Source organism: Strongylocentrotus purpuratus, unplaced genomic scaffold (assembly GCF_000002235.5).
Source record: "Strongylocentrotus purpuratus isolate Spur 01 unplaced genomic scaffold, Spur_5.0 spur5_scaffold_6, whole genome shotgun sequence".
NCBI classification, from domain to species: Eukaryota; Metazoa; Echinodermata; class Echinoidea; order Camarodonta; family Strongylocentrotidae; genus Strongylocentrotus; species Strongylocentrotus purpuratus.
Window position 1 is genome coordinate 34,198,522 of NW_022145612.1, and position 17,500 is coordinate 34,216,021.

The 17,500-nt window shown below is 36.9% G+C and overlaps 1 protein-coding gene across 4 annotated transcripts in view; it reads right to left on the bottom strand.

The window, feature by feature from the left end:
* Window positions 1–17,500, bottom strand: part of LOC586400 (V-type proton ATPase 116 kDa subunit a) — a 98,785-nt gene that overhangs the window by 8,883 nt on the left and 72,402 nt on the right. For all 4 annotated transcript variants that reach the window (XM_030972930.1, XM_030972931.1, XM_030972933.1 and 1 more), the window contains exons 13-16: window positions 10,902–11,050; window positions 5,105–5,192; window positions 2,738–2,859; window positions 1,895–2,102 (exon numbers count right to left, since the gene is read on the bottom strand). In XM_030972930.1, the coding sequence (XP_030828790.1) occupies window positions 1,895–2,102; window positions 2,738–2,859; window positions 5,105–5,192; window positions 10,902–11,050 (567 nt within the window). The remainder of the gene's footprint in view (window positions 1–1,894; window positions 2,103–2,737; window positions 2,860–5,104; window positions 5,193–10,901; window positions 11,051–17,500) is intronic.

Sequence of the window (17,500 nt, forward strand, 5' to 3'; positions counted from 1 at the left end):
AACTTTAACTATTTCTGTAAAATTCCCAGTAACCATAGTTAAAACAGTTCTAAAATCCCAGTAACCATGGTTACCGGGAAATCAGTTCAGTCTCCATGGTTACCCCATAAGTTTACATGTTAAAAAATGGTTTGAGCGATCAAGGATACCGTACGTCTGTGAAGAATTGGTCGGTATTTTCATACAAGACGACAATTCCAAACAAGACAAAAATGGCTAAAGAAACTGTCCCAAGATTTCAACTTATCAAATGCAAGACTCGCTGACAGCAAGAACAACAAAAAAGGTACGTGAAATTATCCATAAACATGTTCGTTTAGTTGCTGAAAATGGAGTACCAGCATAGACGTAGACGAAAATAGATCTAGTTGTCAGGGTGTCTGATCGCGCACCCGATGTTGTGTGCTGTATTCTTCCCATAGAGATTACACGCAATGCAGTCTCTATGCAGTCTACGTGCATTGCGCGACCATGCAAAAAAAGTCAAGTTTTTTTTTTTCAATTCAAGATTCAAACCTTTATCTGTTGTGATCCTGAAGGTGATACTCAATAAGTGAGGTGTCATATGAAAGCGCAGGTTCTTCTCTCTATTCCCCACAGGGCCGGCCCACCCCCAAAATTGTAAAAATATCTTGCTTAGACTAGAATCTAGATCTAGTCTACTCTCAAAGATACACTCATAAAAAACAACTGTGCAGATAAACTAGAGAAAGGCCAAGGTGGTGTCATTAGTTGACTCTTTTGTTTTCGGCATGTAAAAGTATTAATGACTGCTTTAATATTCGAGAAATAGTTGTTTTTATACGCTCAAGGGAAGGTTAGAATTGTGCTATTGCCCGCCGAGGGCAATAGCACAATTCTAACCTTCCCTTGAGCGTATAAAAACAACTATTTCTCTCAAAGCAGTCATTATTACTATAATATTCATGCAGTTATTATTCTATGAAAATAAGGATATTTATGATCTTGCTTCTTATGGAATTGTCAATCTTGATTACACCAGTCTACCTACAGCTTTACTACATGCAGCTAATACACTGCAGACAATGCCAATGGATATGTACAGGCACACAAGAATAGCCAGTGTAATTTTTTATTCTTTTTTCTACCATGCAAAAAAAGCTTGTTTAATTGTACATCCATGCAGATATAAAACGCTCTTGATTTTCATATGGTAGCATTTGACCAATGCAACATTCTCAAATGACTATCATATTGTATGTGGGGTAGGTGAGTAATATCAATATAACAGCAAATAGATCAAGCAATCATAGGTGAAGTCCTCTGTGTGTTCGTTTTTTTTTGGGGGGGGGATGTTAAGTCATTTGCCCTCTTTTAATCCTGATCATATTTTGCTTACGTACACAATTTTTGTTGTTGTATGATCAAAGATCAAGAATTATATTTATATTGTTTCTATCAAAATTCTCACTATTTTCTTACTCAAGAATAACTTGATGTACTGTATAATAGCATGCTTAATAATCAACACAGCACATCTAATTAATTCTGCTGAATTGTAAAAAAATGAAATAAAATTAGGTCTGAACAGGAGATGATTTAGGTCAGAAACAATCTTAGAATAGTCATATAAAAACTGTAGGTTATTTGAGATCATGCCACAACAGGTTCAGGTTTAAGGCGAGCCTTGAAGGGTATCCTTGGAACTAGTAACATTACTGCAATTAGCAGCAAACTGTTCCTACACTCTCTGACCCTACTATTTAGATAATACTATTCATATGAATATTCAGGTTCTCGATCACGGTGAATCTATACATTCCAATTTCAATCCGTTTGTAATTCCTTTCACATGCAGAAGTAGTGAGGTGGAATAGTGTGCAGTACCTTGAAGTAAACTGATTAGCAGAGAAGCAGTCCTAGATTGACTTACTTGGTTAGAGTACATGACTGGATCAGGTACTTGGAGCTGAAACATGTAGATAAGAACATTGATGAGGTTAGGAGCTGTGTCTGAGTTCCATGGTCCAAAAGCAAACCATTTGAAGAAGATAAGGAAGACAAGATAGCCGAAGATGGCTACCATGAAGATGATCTGGGGTAGAAACTCCAAGAAGAGGCGATGTCGTTGGCCGTTGATGCTACAAATGAGTAAAAGGGAGGCATGATCAACTTATGGCCAAATACAATTCATCACAATAGGCAATTGACTTATCATGGGCAATTTATTAAGCTGAACCTATTGAAAAATAACCCAATATTACAAAGATATATCATAATTATAGTTAATTAAAGGTATGTTTTTCACAGTTCTTGAAATATTTTCATATATTATGAAGAGTCAATTTATAGTACAGTGTACAAGATAATTAATTTCTACATTCAGCAAGTATTCAAAACAAAAAAATTTGATTGAATTTTCATGAAAACAATACTAAGTGAAACAATAAAAAAACTTCAAGCACAATATTTAGATTTTAAGTACATGTATATTAAAGGTGTCACCAAAAACAATAATCTGGGAATGAGGAATAATTTGCTAATGGAAGCATCACGCTCTCAATTTTTTTTAAATTGTCATGTTAAGGTATACTTTCATTCATGAAATAACAAGAATGAATTTAACACATTAAATATAACTTGATTTTGGTATAGCACAAACATCACCCAGTATGGGTTATTTCATGTCTGGTTTTCATCAGGTTGTGGGTCCAAATAGTTTTCATCAGGCTACAGGTTCTACATTCAGGCGTTTAGTGCTAATTTAGATACATACACATGGTTGACAGAACTTAGTAGAACACCAAATGTCATCTGCATAATACCCAAGATGACTGAGAGACGCATCTTCAGAGAGTTGATGAAATTCAGATTATTTGCAGGAGCAATCTGCCATATCTGTGTGGAATAGAACAGTTCAAATATGATGATAAACAACTATTCCACATATCCTTTTTTATCAAGTAAGATTTAGTCATTGCATTTCTTCTACTGTAACGGAGGCTGGAGCCTACTAAACTATTATCCGACTGATAAATTTACAAGCGCCACAAAATTTGATGTGTCACAAAAAATTGCCACCCCTACAGAATCTTAAATCCTACAACATCTTTCCATTTCCCCTATACTCTCTCCACTATTACTTTTCCTATGAATTATTAAAGATGAGACAAATTGTATTGATCAATTTACAGTGCATCCCAGAAAAAAACCCTGAGAATTATTGATGTTTTACCATTACTCATAGTTATATTTAATAAATGACACATATTTGTAAAGCTTAGATCCTCCTCTTTCATTTGACGCAACTCATATGATGCATATTTCACACATGAGTGATTGAAAATAATTTGGAGAAAGAGTTACCAAAAAGTCATTTGGCGAATGGTATCTGAATTTCATTTGAATTTCAAAGAAAACAAAAATCACATTTCTAGAAAGTTCATTTTCTGCCCTTTCATTTGATGCCTCAATCAGGAAAAATGAGCCAGGAATAACAAAGCTCTGTTTGTTTAAAGTAATGCTTACATATCCATAATTTTATCAAACGAATCCGTTCCACTGGCTGTCTGCCCTTACAACAAAGAAGACGAAAGACTTCATGCATGGCTGATCATCAACGAAACAGTTTGTTGTTTGTTGCTACGGCAGGCAGCAAGTGAATACAAATTTGTTTAATAAAATTATGGATATGTAAGCATTACTTTAAACGAACAGAACTTTGTTATAAACTCTGTTTATACAGTGCGTCCCAGAAAAAACGAAACCGAGAATTATCGATGTTTTATCATAACTTAATCACAATTATAGTTAACAAATGACACATATTTGGAAAGCTTAGATCCTCCTCTTTCATTTGATGCAACTCATATGATTCATATCTCACGCATGAGTGATTAAAAGCAATTTGAAGAGAGGAAACCAAAAAGTAATTTTTTGGGCGGTATGTGAATTTTAAAAAGAAATTCACATTTTTAGAAAGTTCAATTTCTGCCCTTTCAAATGACACCTCAATCAGGAAAAATGAGCCAGGAATAACAAAGTTCTGTTTGTTTGAAGTAAGGCTTGCATTTTCATAATTTGATCAAACGAGTTCGTTTTCACTGGCTTCCTGCCGTAGCAACAAACAGAGTTGACAAAAGACTTAACTCCGTTTCGTTGACGATCAGCCATGCACACAGAAGACGAAAAACCTGATGCATGGCTGATCTTCAAAGAAACAGAGTTAAGTCTTTTGTCAACTATGTTTGTTGCTATGGCAGGTAGCCGGTGAAAACGAACTCGTCTGATCAAATTATGGAAATGCAAGCATTACTTTAAACAAACAGAACTTTGTTATTCTTGGCTCATTTTTCCTGATTGAGGTGTCATATGAAAGAGCAGAAATTGAACTTTCTGGAAATGTGATTTTCTCCTTGAAATTAAGATACCACCCGCCAAATGCCTTTTTGGTTTCCTCTCTTCTTGTGTGAAATATGAATCATATGAGTTAGATCAAATGAAAGAGGTGGATCTAAGCTTTCCAAATGTGTCATTTGTTAATTATAATTGTGATTAAGTTATGATAAAACATCAATAATTCTCGGTTCTGTTTTTTCTGGGACGCACTGTATAGAGGGGGTGTAGTTTGAAAATTAGCCAATAACACTTACAACACCAAAATTAACATTTCAAAGAGTGAATGATGAACACTCAAAATAAGTTAATGACAGTACTTGAACAATACGAGAAATGATTTCCATGGCAACCAACATGAAATCATAATTTGAGGGATCGTTATGTGGTAAACATGGTCATTTTAAAGCAAACTTTTGAATACTTTTATTGAAAACAAACACTGAGAAATTATGTTTTGGGAACAAGCTTGATTTGCTAAATCTAGTATAATTATAAATCACGATTTTTTTTTTATATGACAGCTGTTCATGAAGAAATGAATATATGCATAAAATGAAAAGGCAAAAACAAAGTACTCACACACAGAAAAGTAAAATATTGGTCCATTTAGGTCACAAAATGGCTGCATGCATCTAATTCCACACTTCACAACTTCATAACAATACTATGCAAACAATCTACTGAAGGGACAGAGCATAATGTTTGGTTTTATATAAATTATTGATGGGGATACATGTATACTCACAGGATCAAGACCAAATGGATATGGATTGCCACTGAAACAGACTTTAGGATCTAACATCGCCCGAGCCATAGTGTCTGGATCAAAGTCTCTGCCAAAAGAATTTAAAATAAAAAAATTATTTTAACAACAACATGGAGAAACAGCAGTACCATTATGAAAATAATCTTACATGGATGCTCAATGACATAGTAGGAATTTCCATACAAGGCAGAAGTAATAAGTCATATACTTATTTTATCTCTTATGTGTTCAACTGAGTAGAAAAACATTACAGCAGCTTCATTAGTGCTAGTATCTTGGAGTATCATCTAAACGCAAGACATCTGACCAACAAACTTTAAGGCACTTAAACTGTACATGTGCTTTAGAGGCATCATTTGACAATGTTCAATCTGAGATGCACGGTCCTACGTGTTATCAGACAGTGTCTGTGATATGGTGTAATATTGAAGCCCTAAAAAAAAATTGCGCCTCAAAATGATCAAAAAGTGCCTCAAAAAAGTAAAAGATCTTTAAGTGATCGGTTTTACCAAACTTGTTTTACCCAATAGACTGTAGTGTTAAGAAAACTGTTAAAAGCGCAAAATTTGATTTCGATTTCCAATCATAAATATCTTGATAATCAGACAGGCGATCCTTGTGAAAATCATGGGGTTCCTGACTGACCTAAAGGTTTATAATTAGCATTGCACAATGCAGCATGAGCTAAATCCAGGATTTTGTTTCAGAATCTGAGACAAAGTTACCCAATCCCTTTAAAGGAATTTAAAAAAAAAGAAAAAAAGATAGGGGTATGAAATGCCCTCTAATTTGTAAACATTTTCAAACAAATCTTGACTGATTAATAGATGAACTACTCTGATTGTCATATTAAAGGTATTACAAAGTTTAGTATGGGGTCATGAATTTGGTTCATATTATATCAGAAGCATATGCGTTCCTACAATAAACATTGATCATTGTCGCAGTTGAAATCGAGTCTAAAGTTATGATATTATAAATAATAAACTCTGTAACAAGGTCAAGATATTAATTTAGCTATAAAACAATGTTTTTTGACTAAAATCAACCGATTAGCTATTCCCATTTGGAAATTGTATATCCCAACTACATATTCTGAGATTTTCATGGTCGCAGCTACCATTGTACGGCCATAGGCGCTATTTGAAATTGATCAAAATTTACCGGGAGCAACAGTAAATTTTTATATTCAATTTTTCTCGAAAACAGAAGTGTTTTAGGGGCTAATTTTTTTAGTGCTTATAATACATCCACAGGGGCATCCAAATATATCAAAATTGTAAAGATTCACTATCCACCCAATTTTCAAAATTTCCCAAAACTTTGTATTACCTCTAAGCGAAAAATCATATATTTCACTTGTTGGCTTTTCTACATTTGTACATGTAAGTAACATAACAAATACCAACAAGTCAACGCAAAGCTGGCATCCCCTCGCAGGGAACAAATGGCCTATATACATGTACGTCAGAATAAGTTACCTCTATTAGACTATACTATTATATTACTAGGCAAGGAAGTTAACCACATTTTCACATATATAATTAGGTGTTTTTGCATATTTAATGAGCTATGACCTTTCTCCTTTGACCTACATACTCAGAAATTGAACTTAGGATGTACATGTATTTTGATACCATGTACCTTCATATTAAATTTTATTAAAATTCGTCAAACTTTACTCAACTTATCGAATGGAAACCAGATTCGCATATTTAATGAGATATGAACTTTGACCTACATACTCCGAAATCGAACTAAGGCTGTGCTTTGATTCCATGAACCTTCATATCAAATTTCATTAAAATCCGTCAAACATTACTCAACTTATCGAATGGAAACCGGATTCGCATATTTAATGAGATATAACCTTTGACCTACATACTCCGAAATCGAACTTAGGCTGTGCTTTGATACCATGAACCTTCATATCAAATTTCATTAAAATCCATCAAACAATACTGAAGTTATGGATCGGAAACAAGATTCGCATATTTAATGAGCTATGACCTCTGACCTACATACTCGGAAATTGAACTTAGGCTGTGTTTTGATACCATATACCTTCATTTAAAATTTCATTAAAATCTGTCAAATATTACTCAAGTTATCGAATCGGAAACCAGATTTTGCATATTTAATGAGCTATGACCTTTGACCTACATACTCGGAAATTGAACTTAGGCTGTGTTTTGATACTATTTACCTTCATATCAAATTTCATTAAAATCCGTCAAACATTACTAAAGTTATCGATCGGAAACCAGATGTGTATTTTTTCGCATATTTAATGAGCTATGACCTTTGACCTACGTACTCCAAAATCGAAGTTAGCATGTATTTTGATATCATGTACCTTCATATGAAATTTCATTAAAATCCATCAAACATTACTGAAATTATCGATCGGAAACCGTACTTGATTACAAGTACACTGTCAATGTGTACGCTGAAATAGTAACAGTGATGGAGTTGAGTGCTACACAATAAGCCAATAAGCAAAGCATTGTTTCTGCATGTTATCTCATCCAACGGTCACTACAAAACTACATGTCATCATCATCATCATTAGCATTCAGAGTCCATTTGTCCCACTTTGTGGGGTTGGACATTTCATTTCCTTAATGGCCGCCTTCCAAGCTTTCCTATCTGTGGGATCCACACGACTGACACCCGATGTTTTGGCATCCTCTTTGATGGCTTCCCTCCAAGTTTTCCTGGGTCTCCCGCGAGGTCTTCTTCCGGTGACCGGAAAGTTTAGAGCTCTCTGGAGCCAGTGTGTTGCCTCTCTTCTTGCCACATGTCCAAACCATCTAAGTCTATTCATCCTCATAACCTGTGCCACCCCCATCAATCCCATTGATTGAAGGAGGACTTTGTTCTTCTTTCTCTCGTGAAGTGATACCCTGCGCATCCACCTCACCATCCTCATCTCAGCTTTCTCCATTCGCTGTACACTGGATGATTTCATTGCCCATGTTTCGCTCCCGTACATCATGCATCTAACATAGGCATCATACACCTTCCCTTGAACTCTTAACGGGGTCGCCCTTGAGATGAGGAACGGAGAGAGTTCACGAAACTTTTTCCAAGCACTTTTGATTCTTGCAGTCACAGCTGCTGTCTCTCCTCCTCTGATAGCCAATATGTCTCCCAGGTAGCAGAACTTATCCACCTTATATGTTGTTCCATGGAGATCCAGACCTGTCACATTGTCACTGGTACACTTCTGTGAGATTGTACCTAAGCATCTCTTACAGATGAATGTCTTACTTGCTACTTGCAGGCTACCACATATTCCACTGCATCTGTGATGGACCCAGCTCCTGCATTTGGTGCATCTGATTGAGTTTGCTCCAACACCTGTATAGCAAACTCTGCAGGGGTACTCTCCTGTTTTCTCTGTCTCACCTGCATCAGAAGAAGACAACATGACCTTGGACTTTCCAGCATTCACTTTCAGACCCTTTCCTTCTAGGGCTGCTTGCCATGAAGACATTCTAGCTATCAGTTCTTGTTCATTCTTTGCCATCAGCACCAAATCATCTGCGTAGAGCAGTTCCCATGGAAAGCTTTCCCGGATGTCCTTTGAGATGACATCCATTACGACGATGAAGAGGAGAGGACTGAGCACTGAGCCTTGGGGAACTCCTACTTTGACATCAAAGCTTTTGCTGTCACCACACGATGTTTGGATGTGTGTCTTTGCTTCTGCAAATAGTGCCATGACTGCTCGTACGAGCCACTCCTCAACACCTGCCATCCTCAACGCCCATCTGACAACCTCCCTTGGTACTCGGTCAAAGGCCTTCTCTAGGTCGACAAATTCAAAGTACAGCTGCTCCTTCTTTGCAAGAAACATCTGACGAACGGTGAATATAGCATCGATAGTTCCCTTTCCTGGCATAAAGCCAAACTGCATTTCTTCAACTGCAACTTGCTCTCTGATTCTCTTTTCCAGAACTTTCTAGTAGATCTTCATGGCATGCTCGAGAAGCTTGATGGCTCGATAGGACCCACAGGCCAGTGGGTCTCCTTTCCCTTTATAGAGTGGGACTACTGCACTCAGAGTCCAGTCAGATGGAATGTGTGACCTTCATCTAGAATATCATTGAACAGATCTATCAACCACTTAACACCATGCTTCCCTGATGCTAGTATGAGTTCCGTGACCACTCCTGATGGACCAGCTGCCTTTCCCTTGCTGGAGAGTAAAAGGGCGTGAGCAACCTTACCTTGTGAGATGAAACATCTTGGCCCCTCTGTTGCGTCACACTCAGTGATCCCATCCCATGAGTTTTCAACATTCATGAGGCGTTCCATGTAACTCCTCCATGCTTCTTTCACTGAAGCAGCCTCAATGACAATGTTTTCAGCCTCATCTTTCACACATGATGGACCTATCACGTCCACAGCAGCTTGTGCCATCTGCTTAACTACCTGGAATAGTTTTTTTTTATTCCCTTCTGTTATTTCCTCCAAAAGCTCGCTGCTCTTGGCCTCCTGGGCTTTCCAAATCACTTGCCGTGAGTTTCTCTTTGCTATCTTGTATGCTTTGTGGTCTTCCTCCCTCCCTGAATGATTCCAGATGTACTGTTTAAAAATACTATCCAAATTGATGCACATGTATGCAGTACACAAAATGTCTGTTGTGGATTACATGGCATCTGATCCACATCCCAGTCGCGGTGCCAGCATTCATGTTGCACTCATACCCTCATCAATTTTTGTTAAATGTATTCTATTTTCAGTTGTACTATAGTGCCACATGACTGTTTTTATCCACACAATCTATTACTGTAGTTTCCAAAACAATTCCATAGTATAGGCCTTATTACCTCACCCTAACCCATTTCCTCAAAAGCCTGACTCAAAGCGGGCAACACGTTAATAGGGCGTTGGCGCTTATTTACACCCGGTGGGACCCGGCGAAAGTTTTGGGCATGTTCAAAACTTTGGCCGGCTGGCACCGGCCGCAAGTAAGCGGCAATAGGACGGTGTTGAACAGTATGAGGACGGTATGAATACGTTATGAAAACGGTCACACTGTATGAACACGTTCACAACACGCTCATAACCCGTTACAGAACGGTGATGAACTGGCAAAAAAAAAATCCACCGTCTGCAACGGGTTGTAAGCGGGTTGTGAACGTGTCATGAACGTCAGCAGTCCGGGGACTCGCTCACAGGACGCTCCGAGCGGTGAGGGGACGCTAAGTGACTGGTAGGTGGCTGCTACAAACCCGGTGCACACGTTCGAGACCCGGTATGGAAACGGCCAAAATTTTCAACAAAAGTCAATTTGGGCGGTGAAGACGGTAGAAGCACGTTCAACACCCGGTATGCGACCGGTGAGAACGGTCAGAAGATGGCAACGAAACGGTAAAAAGATTAATTTTATGATTTTTTTTTTGCAGCCGGGGACAAGTTCGCTCAAAACCCAACGTTCTAGACTCTGTTGTTTTTTTAATAGCCCGGCAGGTGGACGGTAGGCCTACACGGCAGAGTGTGAGAGCTCCATAACCATTATCTTAATTGCTTTTACTTTGTGTACATTTTTTACCTACTTTAATCCAGGTTAAAACTCAGATTAAGTGGATAGAGTTAGTCCACTGATTTATTGAGTGCCAATTTTTAACCTTCCAATACTCAATCTTTCATTCATCTTTCGTTCTTTCTTTCATTTGTTTGCTTCTATTAAAACCAACTTAACATCAGGGTGGACTTCCCTTTTAAAATTTCAACTCTCCTTCAATGAAGTAGAGCTTAAACTCACTTTAAGCATTCAGTTCCATTGACTGTCCAAGCAGATCCAAATATGTTGAGGGACTTTGAGAAGCAATCATTGTATATAAATCCACCATAGATGGAGAAAAGACCCATCAGAAGGATCATGTAGCGACCACCATATATCGGTCCAAACATCTGTAAAAAATTTGTTTAAAAGAACATCATTATTAGTTATAAGGCACATATTAGGGTATGACAAGAAATGTTTATTTTACCTTTAAATTTGGTCTGTTAACATTGTATGTAGCGACAAATATCACGGCTCTTATTATTAAAGTGGAGGGCCAAAGTCAGAAAAGAGCGTTTGCCTGCCACTATCACACAAACTATTAAAGCACACCTTGAATATTCAATTTTTTTTGTGACTGATCAAAATTGCAATATTAAGTAAAAAACATTATTTTCCACAAATCAAAATCAGAGAGGTGTCTTTATTTGTATCTTTCTATGAATTTGCAATTTTACAAGGTCAATATCTTGTGCAAAGGAGAGGCTCATATTTCTTTATATTGAAGAGATATATATTATATATATGTATATTGATAATTGTCCATTCACCAAACATTTTCCATGTAAGGATACACTAAATCTTTTGCATAATTGATGCATCCATATATATTTATATATAGGTCAATAGCTTCTGTCTTTAAAAAAAGAGATAATCAGGTCAACAATAATTACATTGAAAATTAAGACTAATCAAAAACAAAAAGGGGTAGTACATAATTCTATGGTGAAATGATAACTTGCCTTTTCAATTTTCAATTCATTGTTCTTCTTTATACAAAGTAAAAAGAATATTTAAAACTAGATGAAACTTCAACTGTCCATCGGTTCTAATGACAATGTGATCACAAGCTATTTTTGCATACATAATGAGCCCTATTAACTTTGACCTCGTGACCCCCAAATCTAATCAGTTTGGTAGGAATCCATCAATCGGTTCTTGAGATAACGCGATCACGAGAACAGGACGTACAGATGTACGTACATACGGATGGATGGACGGACAGACAACCCGAAACATAATGCCTTCAGCTACTTCGTAACGGAGGCATACAAAATATAAATGTTTGGTCTTTTTGTCCTGTTTATGCACAGTTAAATATGTCATTTTGTTATCAGTAAAATGAGATTTATTATCATACTTGGTGAGTGAATTTCTAAATATCATACTATACATGTAGCTCTTCTTTCATCCAGAAAAAATTCTGGTAAGTCAAACATGGACAACAAAAATTTGTTTTTATTTTTAAAGATTTTTTTTGTTTTTTGTACCTGTGATTTTTTTTTGCTCTGTCGGCAGCAAGCCAGGTCTGTGTTAAAAAATACTTGAAGACTAGGCTACCTGCAAGTTATCAACACAGACCTCGATAGCTTAAACAAACTTCCAAATTCGGAGCTGGACAACATAGGCCTACTCCAAAAGTTTACGCTGGTGCTATAGACGGAAGAATGGTTCTTTATACATGAAGAAGTCAATGTTAACTATTAGATCTGGACTACAGCGTCATTTCCTCAATTCTAACAATGTCGACATCATAAATTAAGTATGAAGATTTTTCAAATTCGACAAGAGTTTTTAAGTGTTTTTCAGCAATGCTTAAACAAGAAGGAAAGGGAGTTGTGACTCACAAACCAGCTATCTGAGCAGAAGACATAGACAAAATCCAAGGTTCGCTTGATTTGGATGATCCTGTAGGTCTTCAGGACAAGGTATTTATTGATGTTATGACACTCAACAGTTCTGAAATTTGTGAGGAATTAGGGGGGAAATGCTACATAGATCTAGGCCTAGACTAGTCTAACTCTCAAAGATACACTCATAAAAACAACCGTGCAGATAAACTAGAGAAAAGCCAAGGTGGTGCCATAAGTTGACTCTTTTTTTCAGTATATAAAAGTAATAATGACTGCTTTAATATTCGAGACATAGATCTAGTTGTTTTTATACCCTCTCGGGGAGGTCACAATTTGCTATTGCCCTCGGCAAGCCTCTTGCAATAGCACGATTGTAACCTCACCTTGAATATAAAAACAACTATGTCTCTCAAAGCAGTCATTATTACTATACTAAAAATACTCTTTTGAATTGTCTGCATTACTAAATGTCAAATCACTATCGTACAGTTACCAAAATACTGGCCAAAATCAAGGAAGAAAAGCACATTTTCGGTTCAATTTGTATTCTTTCAACCTAGAATAACTCAATGAAATTGATATAAAGGTATTTTAATTATCCATCATATGACACCAAACCCACAGTGAATTGGAGTTTTACTTAAAGAATATCTATAAAACTTGATTTGAACACACTAAACACGTCCTTCATCATACTGCTGCTTATTTTCTTATTTTCTGACTCAGAGAAAGATCTCCAGAGACTCCTGAATGTAGTTGTAAAAGAAAGTGAGAGAATGGGACTAAGTGGTCTCTAAGAAGAGCAGTCCAAAATGTAACTTGAAACTGAAAGAACAGATTATTAAACAAGTCTCCTCAATTAACTACCTTGGCAGCATGATCACCGAGGATGCCAGATGTCAGACAGAGATCAAGAGAAGGATAGCCCTCGCTAAATCTGCAATTTCAAAGCTAGGCAAAATTCTGACATATCGAACAATGAGTATGAGGACCAGAATAAGAGTATTGAATTGTTACATATACCCAGTACCTATGTATGGTAGTGAAACGTGGACTTTAGCCTCCGATACTAAAAAGCGTTTGGAAAGTTGCGAAATGTGGTTCTTAAGAAGAAAATCCCCTGGACTGACAGAGTTAGTGATGAGGAAGTTCTTACACAAGCTGGAGTGCAAAGGAAAATGATACGTGAGATGTTGATTAGGCAGTTGAAGTTCATGGGTCACACGTAAAGAAGGCCTAGAGAATCTTGCACTGACAGGGAAAATTGTGGGAAGAAGGAGTAGGGGAAGAAGGAGTAGGGGAAGAAGGAGGATACTTTGGATGGACAGTCTGCAGAAATTGTTGAAAGAGAGAGGAGTGAAAGAACTGGGAGTGGTACTTATACAGAAGGCTAGGAACCAAGGGTTGTGGAACAGCATGATCGCCAAAGTCAATCGATATGGCACTTAGAGAGAGAGATACACTGATTGAAGTTTAACTGAAAGCATGAACACGTCCTCAATACACTAATACACATACATGTACAGGTATATGCATACAGTTAATGCATATACCGGGAATGAGCAACATCGTAGTTTTTGTGGAAATCAAGTCAATAACTTTGGGTTGCTATTACTTTTCACTGAAAAGAGATATGAGCCTCTCCTTTGCACAAGACCTTGTAAAATTGTAAATTTCTACAAAGTAACAAATAAAGACACCTCTGATTTTGATACATGGAAAATAAAGGTTTTAAATAAAACTCAAGTTTTGGAGAAAAAAATCGCACACAAAAATCATGTTTTTTAAACTTAAAATTGCATTGTTAATTAATGCCAATTCTGTTGAAATTGGTGTCAATATGTCACCCCCTCTGATTTAGGGGTGACCGCTAGAAATTTATCAAAAAAAAACTTTGTAGTAGTGGCAACCAACTAAAAAACTAAGCATGATATTTGACTTTGACCCTCTGCTTACACCTGGCCACTGGTTCATATGACCTTAATTTGAACTAAAAAAATATATAAAAGCTAAAGTAAAACATAAAGAGGAAGATAGATTTCAAATTTGTTCTGTATTTCAAATGCATAACATATCAAAACTGATGATAACTAGAAATATCGCAATCTATATTGACATGCAATGCAAACGTATCCCATAGCAGCGGCAGCGATTTTGTGTCATCCTTATGTTCGAAGGAGGGACATTTATCCTCTCTTCTCTCAGTGAAACAAAAGGATGATGTAGAGATCGCCACTAGTGGCTCAGACTATTGTCAAGACTAGGAGCAGCATCAGTAGATTAGAGTATACATGACCAAAGTTTGGCAGGAATCAATCAATCGGTTCTTGAGATAACGCGATCACGAGCTGTTTTTGCATACATAATGAGCCCTGTGACCTTTGACCTTTGACCCCCAAATCTAATCAGTTCATCGGCTCTGCAAGATACATACATGACCAAAGTTTGGCAGGAATCCATCAATCGGTTCTTCAGATAACGCGATCACGAGAACGGGACGTACGGACGGACGTATGGACGGACGGACGGACGGACGGACGGACAATCCGAAAACATAATGCCTCTGGCTACTTCGTAACGGAGGCATAAAAAGGGGGGGAAATCCTGATTTTACTGTTCTGATTAACCCAGGGAAAGTCATTTGTACGACGCATTACGCATGTAAAATCCATGTCTGCAAACGGGAAAAGGGGGGGGGGGGGGTGGCCAAAAGGAAATAAAGAGATTGCATATATTTCTGCTCATCATGTTCGCAAAGTATTTTTAAATTTATTTTAAGTCTTTTTTTTTGTATGCCGTGGTCAAAAGCATTGATTAAGGTGTTCTGTTATTCCCTTTGTGTTTTTCTTGCCATGCCATATGCTAACCTGAAGTGGCGTATACAAATTGTGTTTAAATGTGCCAGATGTCAAATTCTTGAATTTTTGAGGTTGATAAGTGATAATAGCTCAGCTGGTATTTTTGTTATACGAACTAGTCACTTTTATGTGCGTACCTGTAGTCTTATGTATGTACAACATTTACTTCTGTGCTTATTCTTCTGTCATGTATTCGCCTGTCTTTTTTTCTTATTCAGTGTTCTCTACATTAAAGCCTAGAGTTAAACAGATTCCTCAACCACTACTCACTTCGCCGGAATGTGTCTGTTATATATGATGAATGATGTAATTAACATGAATAACACTCAAGATGCCACAATAAATGTTAACTTTATGAATAGAGAAGAGGGTGACAACTCAGACATAGCAGCATTTCTAAATTTAACAACTCCTGAATTGCAGCTTGAAATCGATTCTAATGAGATTGTTCCTCAGCATTTGTTTAATGGTTCCCTTTTAGAAAATGAGCTTACGTCACCACCATATTCAAATCCTAACCAACTCTTTGCCTCACATTTTAATATTAGGAATCTTAGCAAAATTTTTGATCAGTTCCAGTTACTCAACGATTTAAAATGTAATCATGAAGTCATAGGTGTTTGTGAAACCTGGCTCAATGAAACGTCACCTTCTTCACTATTTGATTTTCATGGTTACAAACTTATAACCAGTAACAGGACAATAAAAGGGGAGGTGGAGTTGGTTTTTATGGCACAAAAAACTTGAATTGTGAGGTGTTAGTTGAATTTAGCCATATGTCAGAAGCCATCGAAAATACTTTTATTGAAATCAAAGTTCCAAACAAAGGTAATTTAATTGTTGGAGAAGTATATAGGCCGCCGATTTCTAACCCTATTGAATTTATTGAATCACTCCACGCCCTTTTATCAGAGAAATACCGTAATTAACGGTGTATAAACCGCACCTTTTTGCCACCGAAAAAAATTCAAAGTCGGGGGATGCGGTTTATACATGGTACACAAAAAAAAAAAATTGTTTAAAGTTTCAATTTATTCCCCTCCACCTGGCGCTTTGCCTGGCAATGTCTCCCAGCTCAGTAATCGGTGTGTTGAATCACCACTCAGAAACTAGAACAACACTCAAATTTTTCTGTCATCTTGGTTTGAAAGTAATCTTTCTGATAGATCTCAATATGTAATTTATAATAATAATTCCCCCAATTTTTCTTCTATTACACGGCGTACCACAAGGTTCTATCCTAGGTCCTCTACTGTTTTATTAATTTACATTAATGATCTTACACATTCAGCTGCACCTCGCTGTTAAATGAAAGGCCTTCCTGCGTGGGTTTTTTAACACGGATCTGGCTTGCTCCAGACAAAGTCGGCAAAAAAAAAAATTGAAAAAAAAGAAAAAAAATTAGGGCAAAAAAGAGGGGTGCGGTTAATACACAAGGGCGGTTTATACACCGTTAATTACAGTACTTTGAAAACAAGACCTGTATTATTATGGGCGACTTTAATCTCAATATTTTGAAATGTTGAGATAACCACAACTGCCGTGATTTTCTCAATTTGATGTTGTCTAAATCTTATATTCCTCTCATCAGGAAACCCACCCGTATATCTGATGTTACTTCTACCCTTATTGACAATACTTTTGTAAACAATCTATCTTCCCTAGTCACTTCTGCTATAATAGAGTAAGAATTCTGATCGTTCGCATACTTCTAATATATTGTTGTAATGTCAGAAACAAATCTCAATAGACTTAGGGAGAGATTGAGATCTGTTGATTGGTCACCTGTTTACAATCATAGTGATGGAAATATTTCGTATGAAAACTTTATTCATTTATTAACATCTAACTTGAATTCAACCATACCTCTTCAGAAATCAAATTTTTCCAACCATAAAAAGATTCCTAAAAGTCCTTGGATCACGAAGTGTCTCCTTAAAGGTACTATGTCCCATTTGCAGGCCAAAAAAAATGAAAAAGTTCAATTCCAACTGCATTTGAAAGATAATACTAATTTAGAACTTCCCTAAAAAAGGTGGGGCTTGAAAATGTCTTCAAGTGGGAAAATAACGACTATTACTTGTCA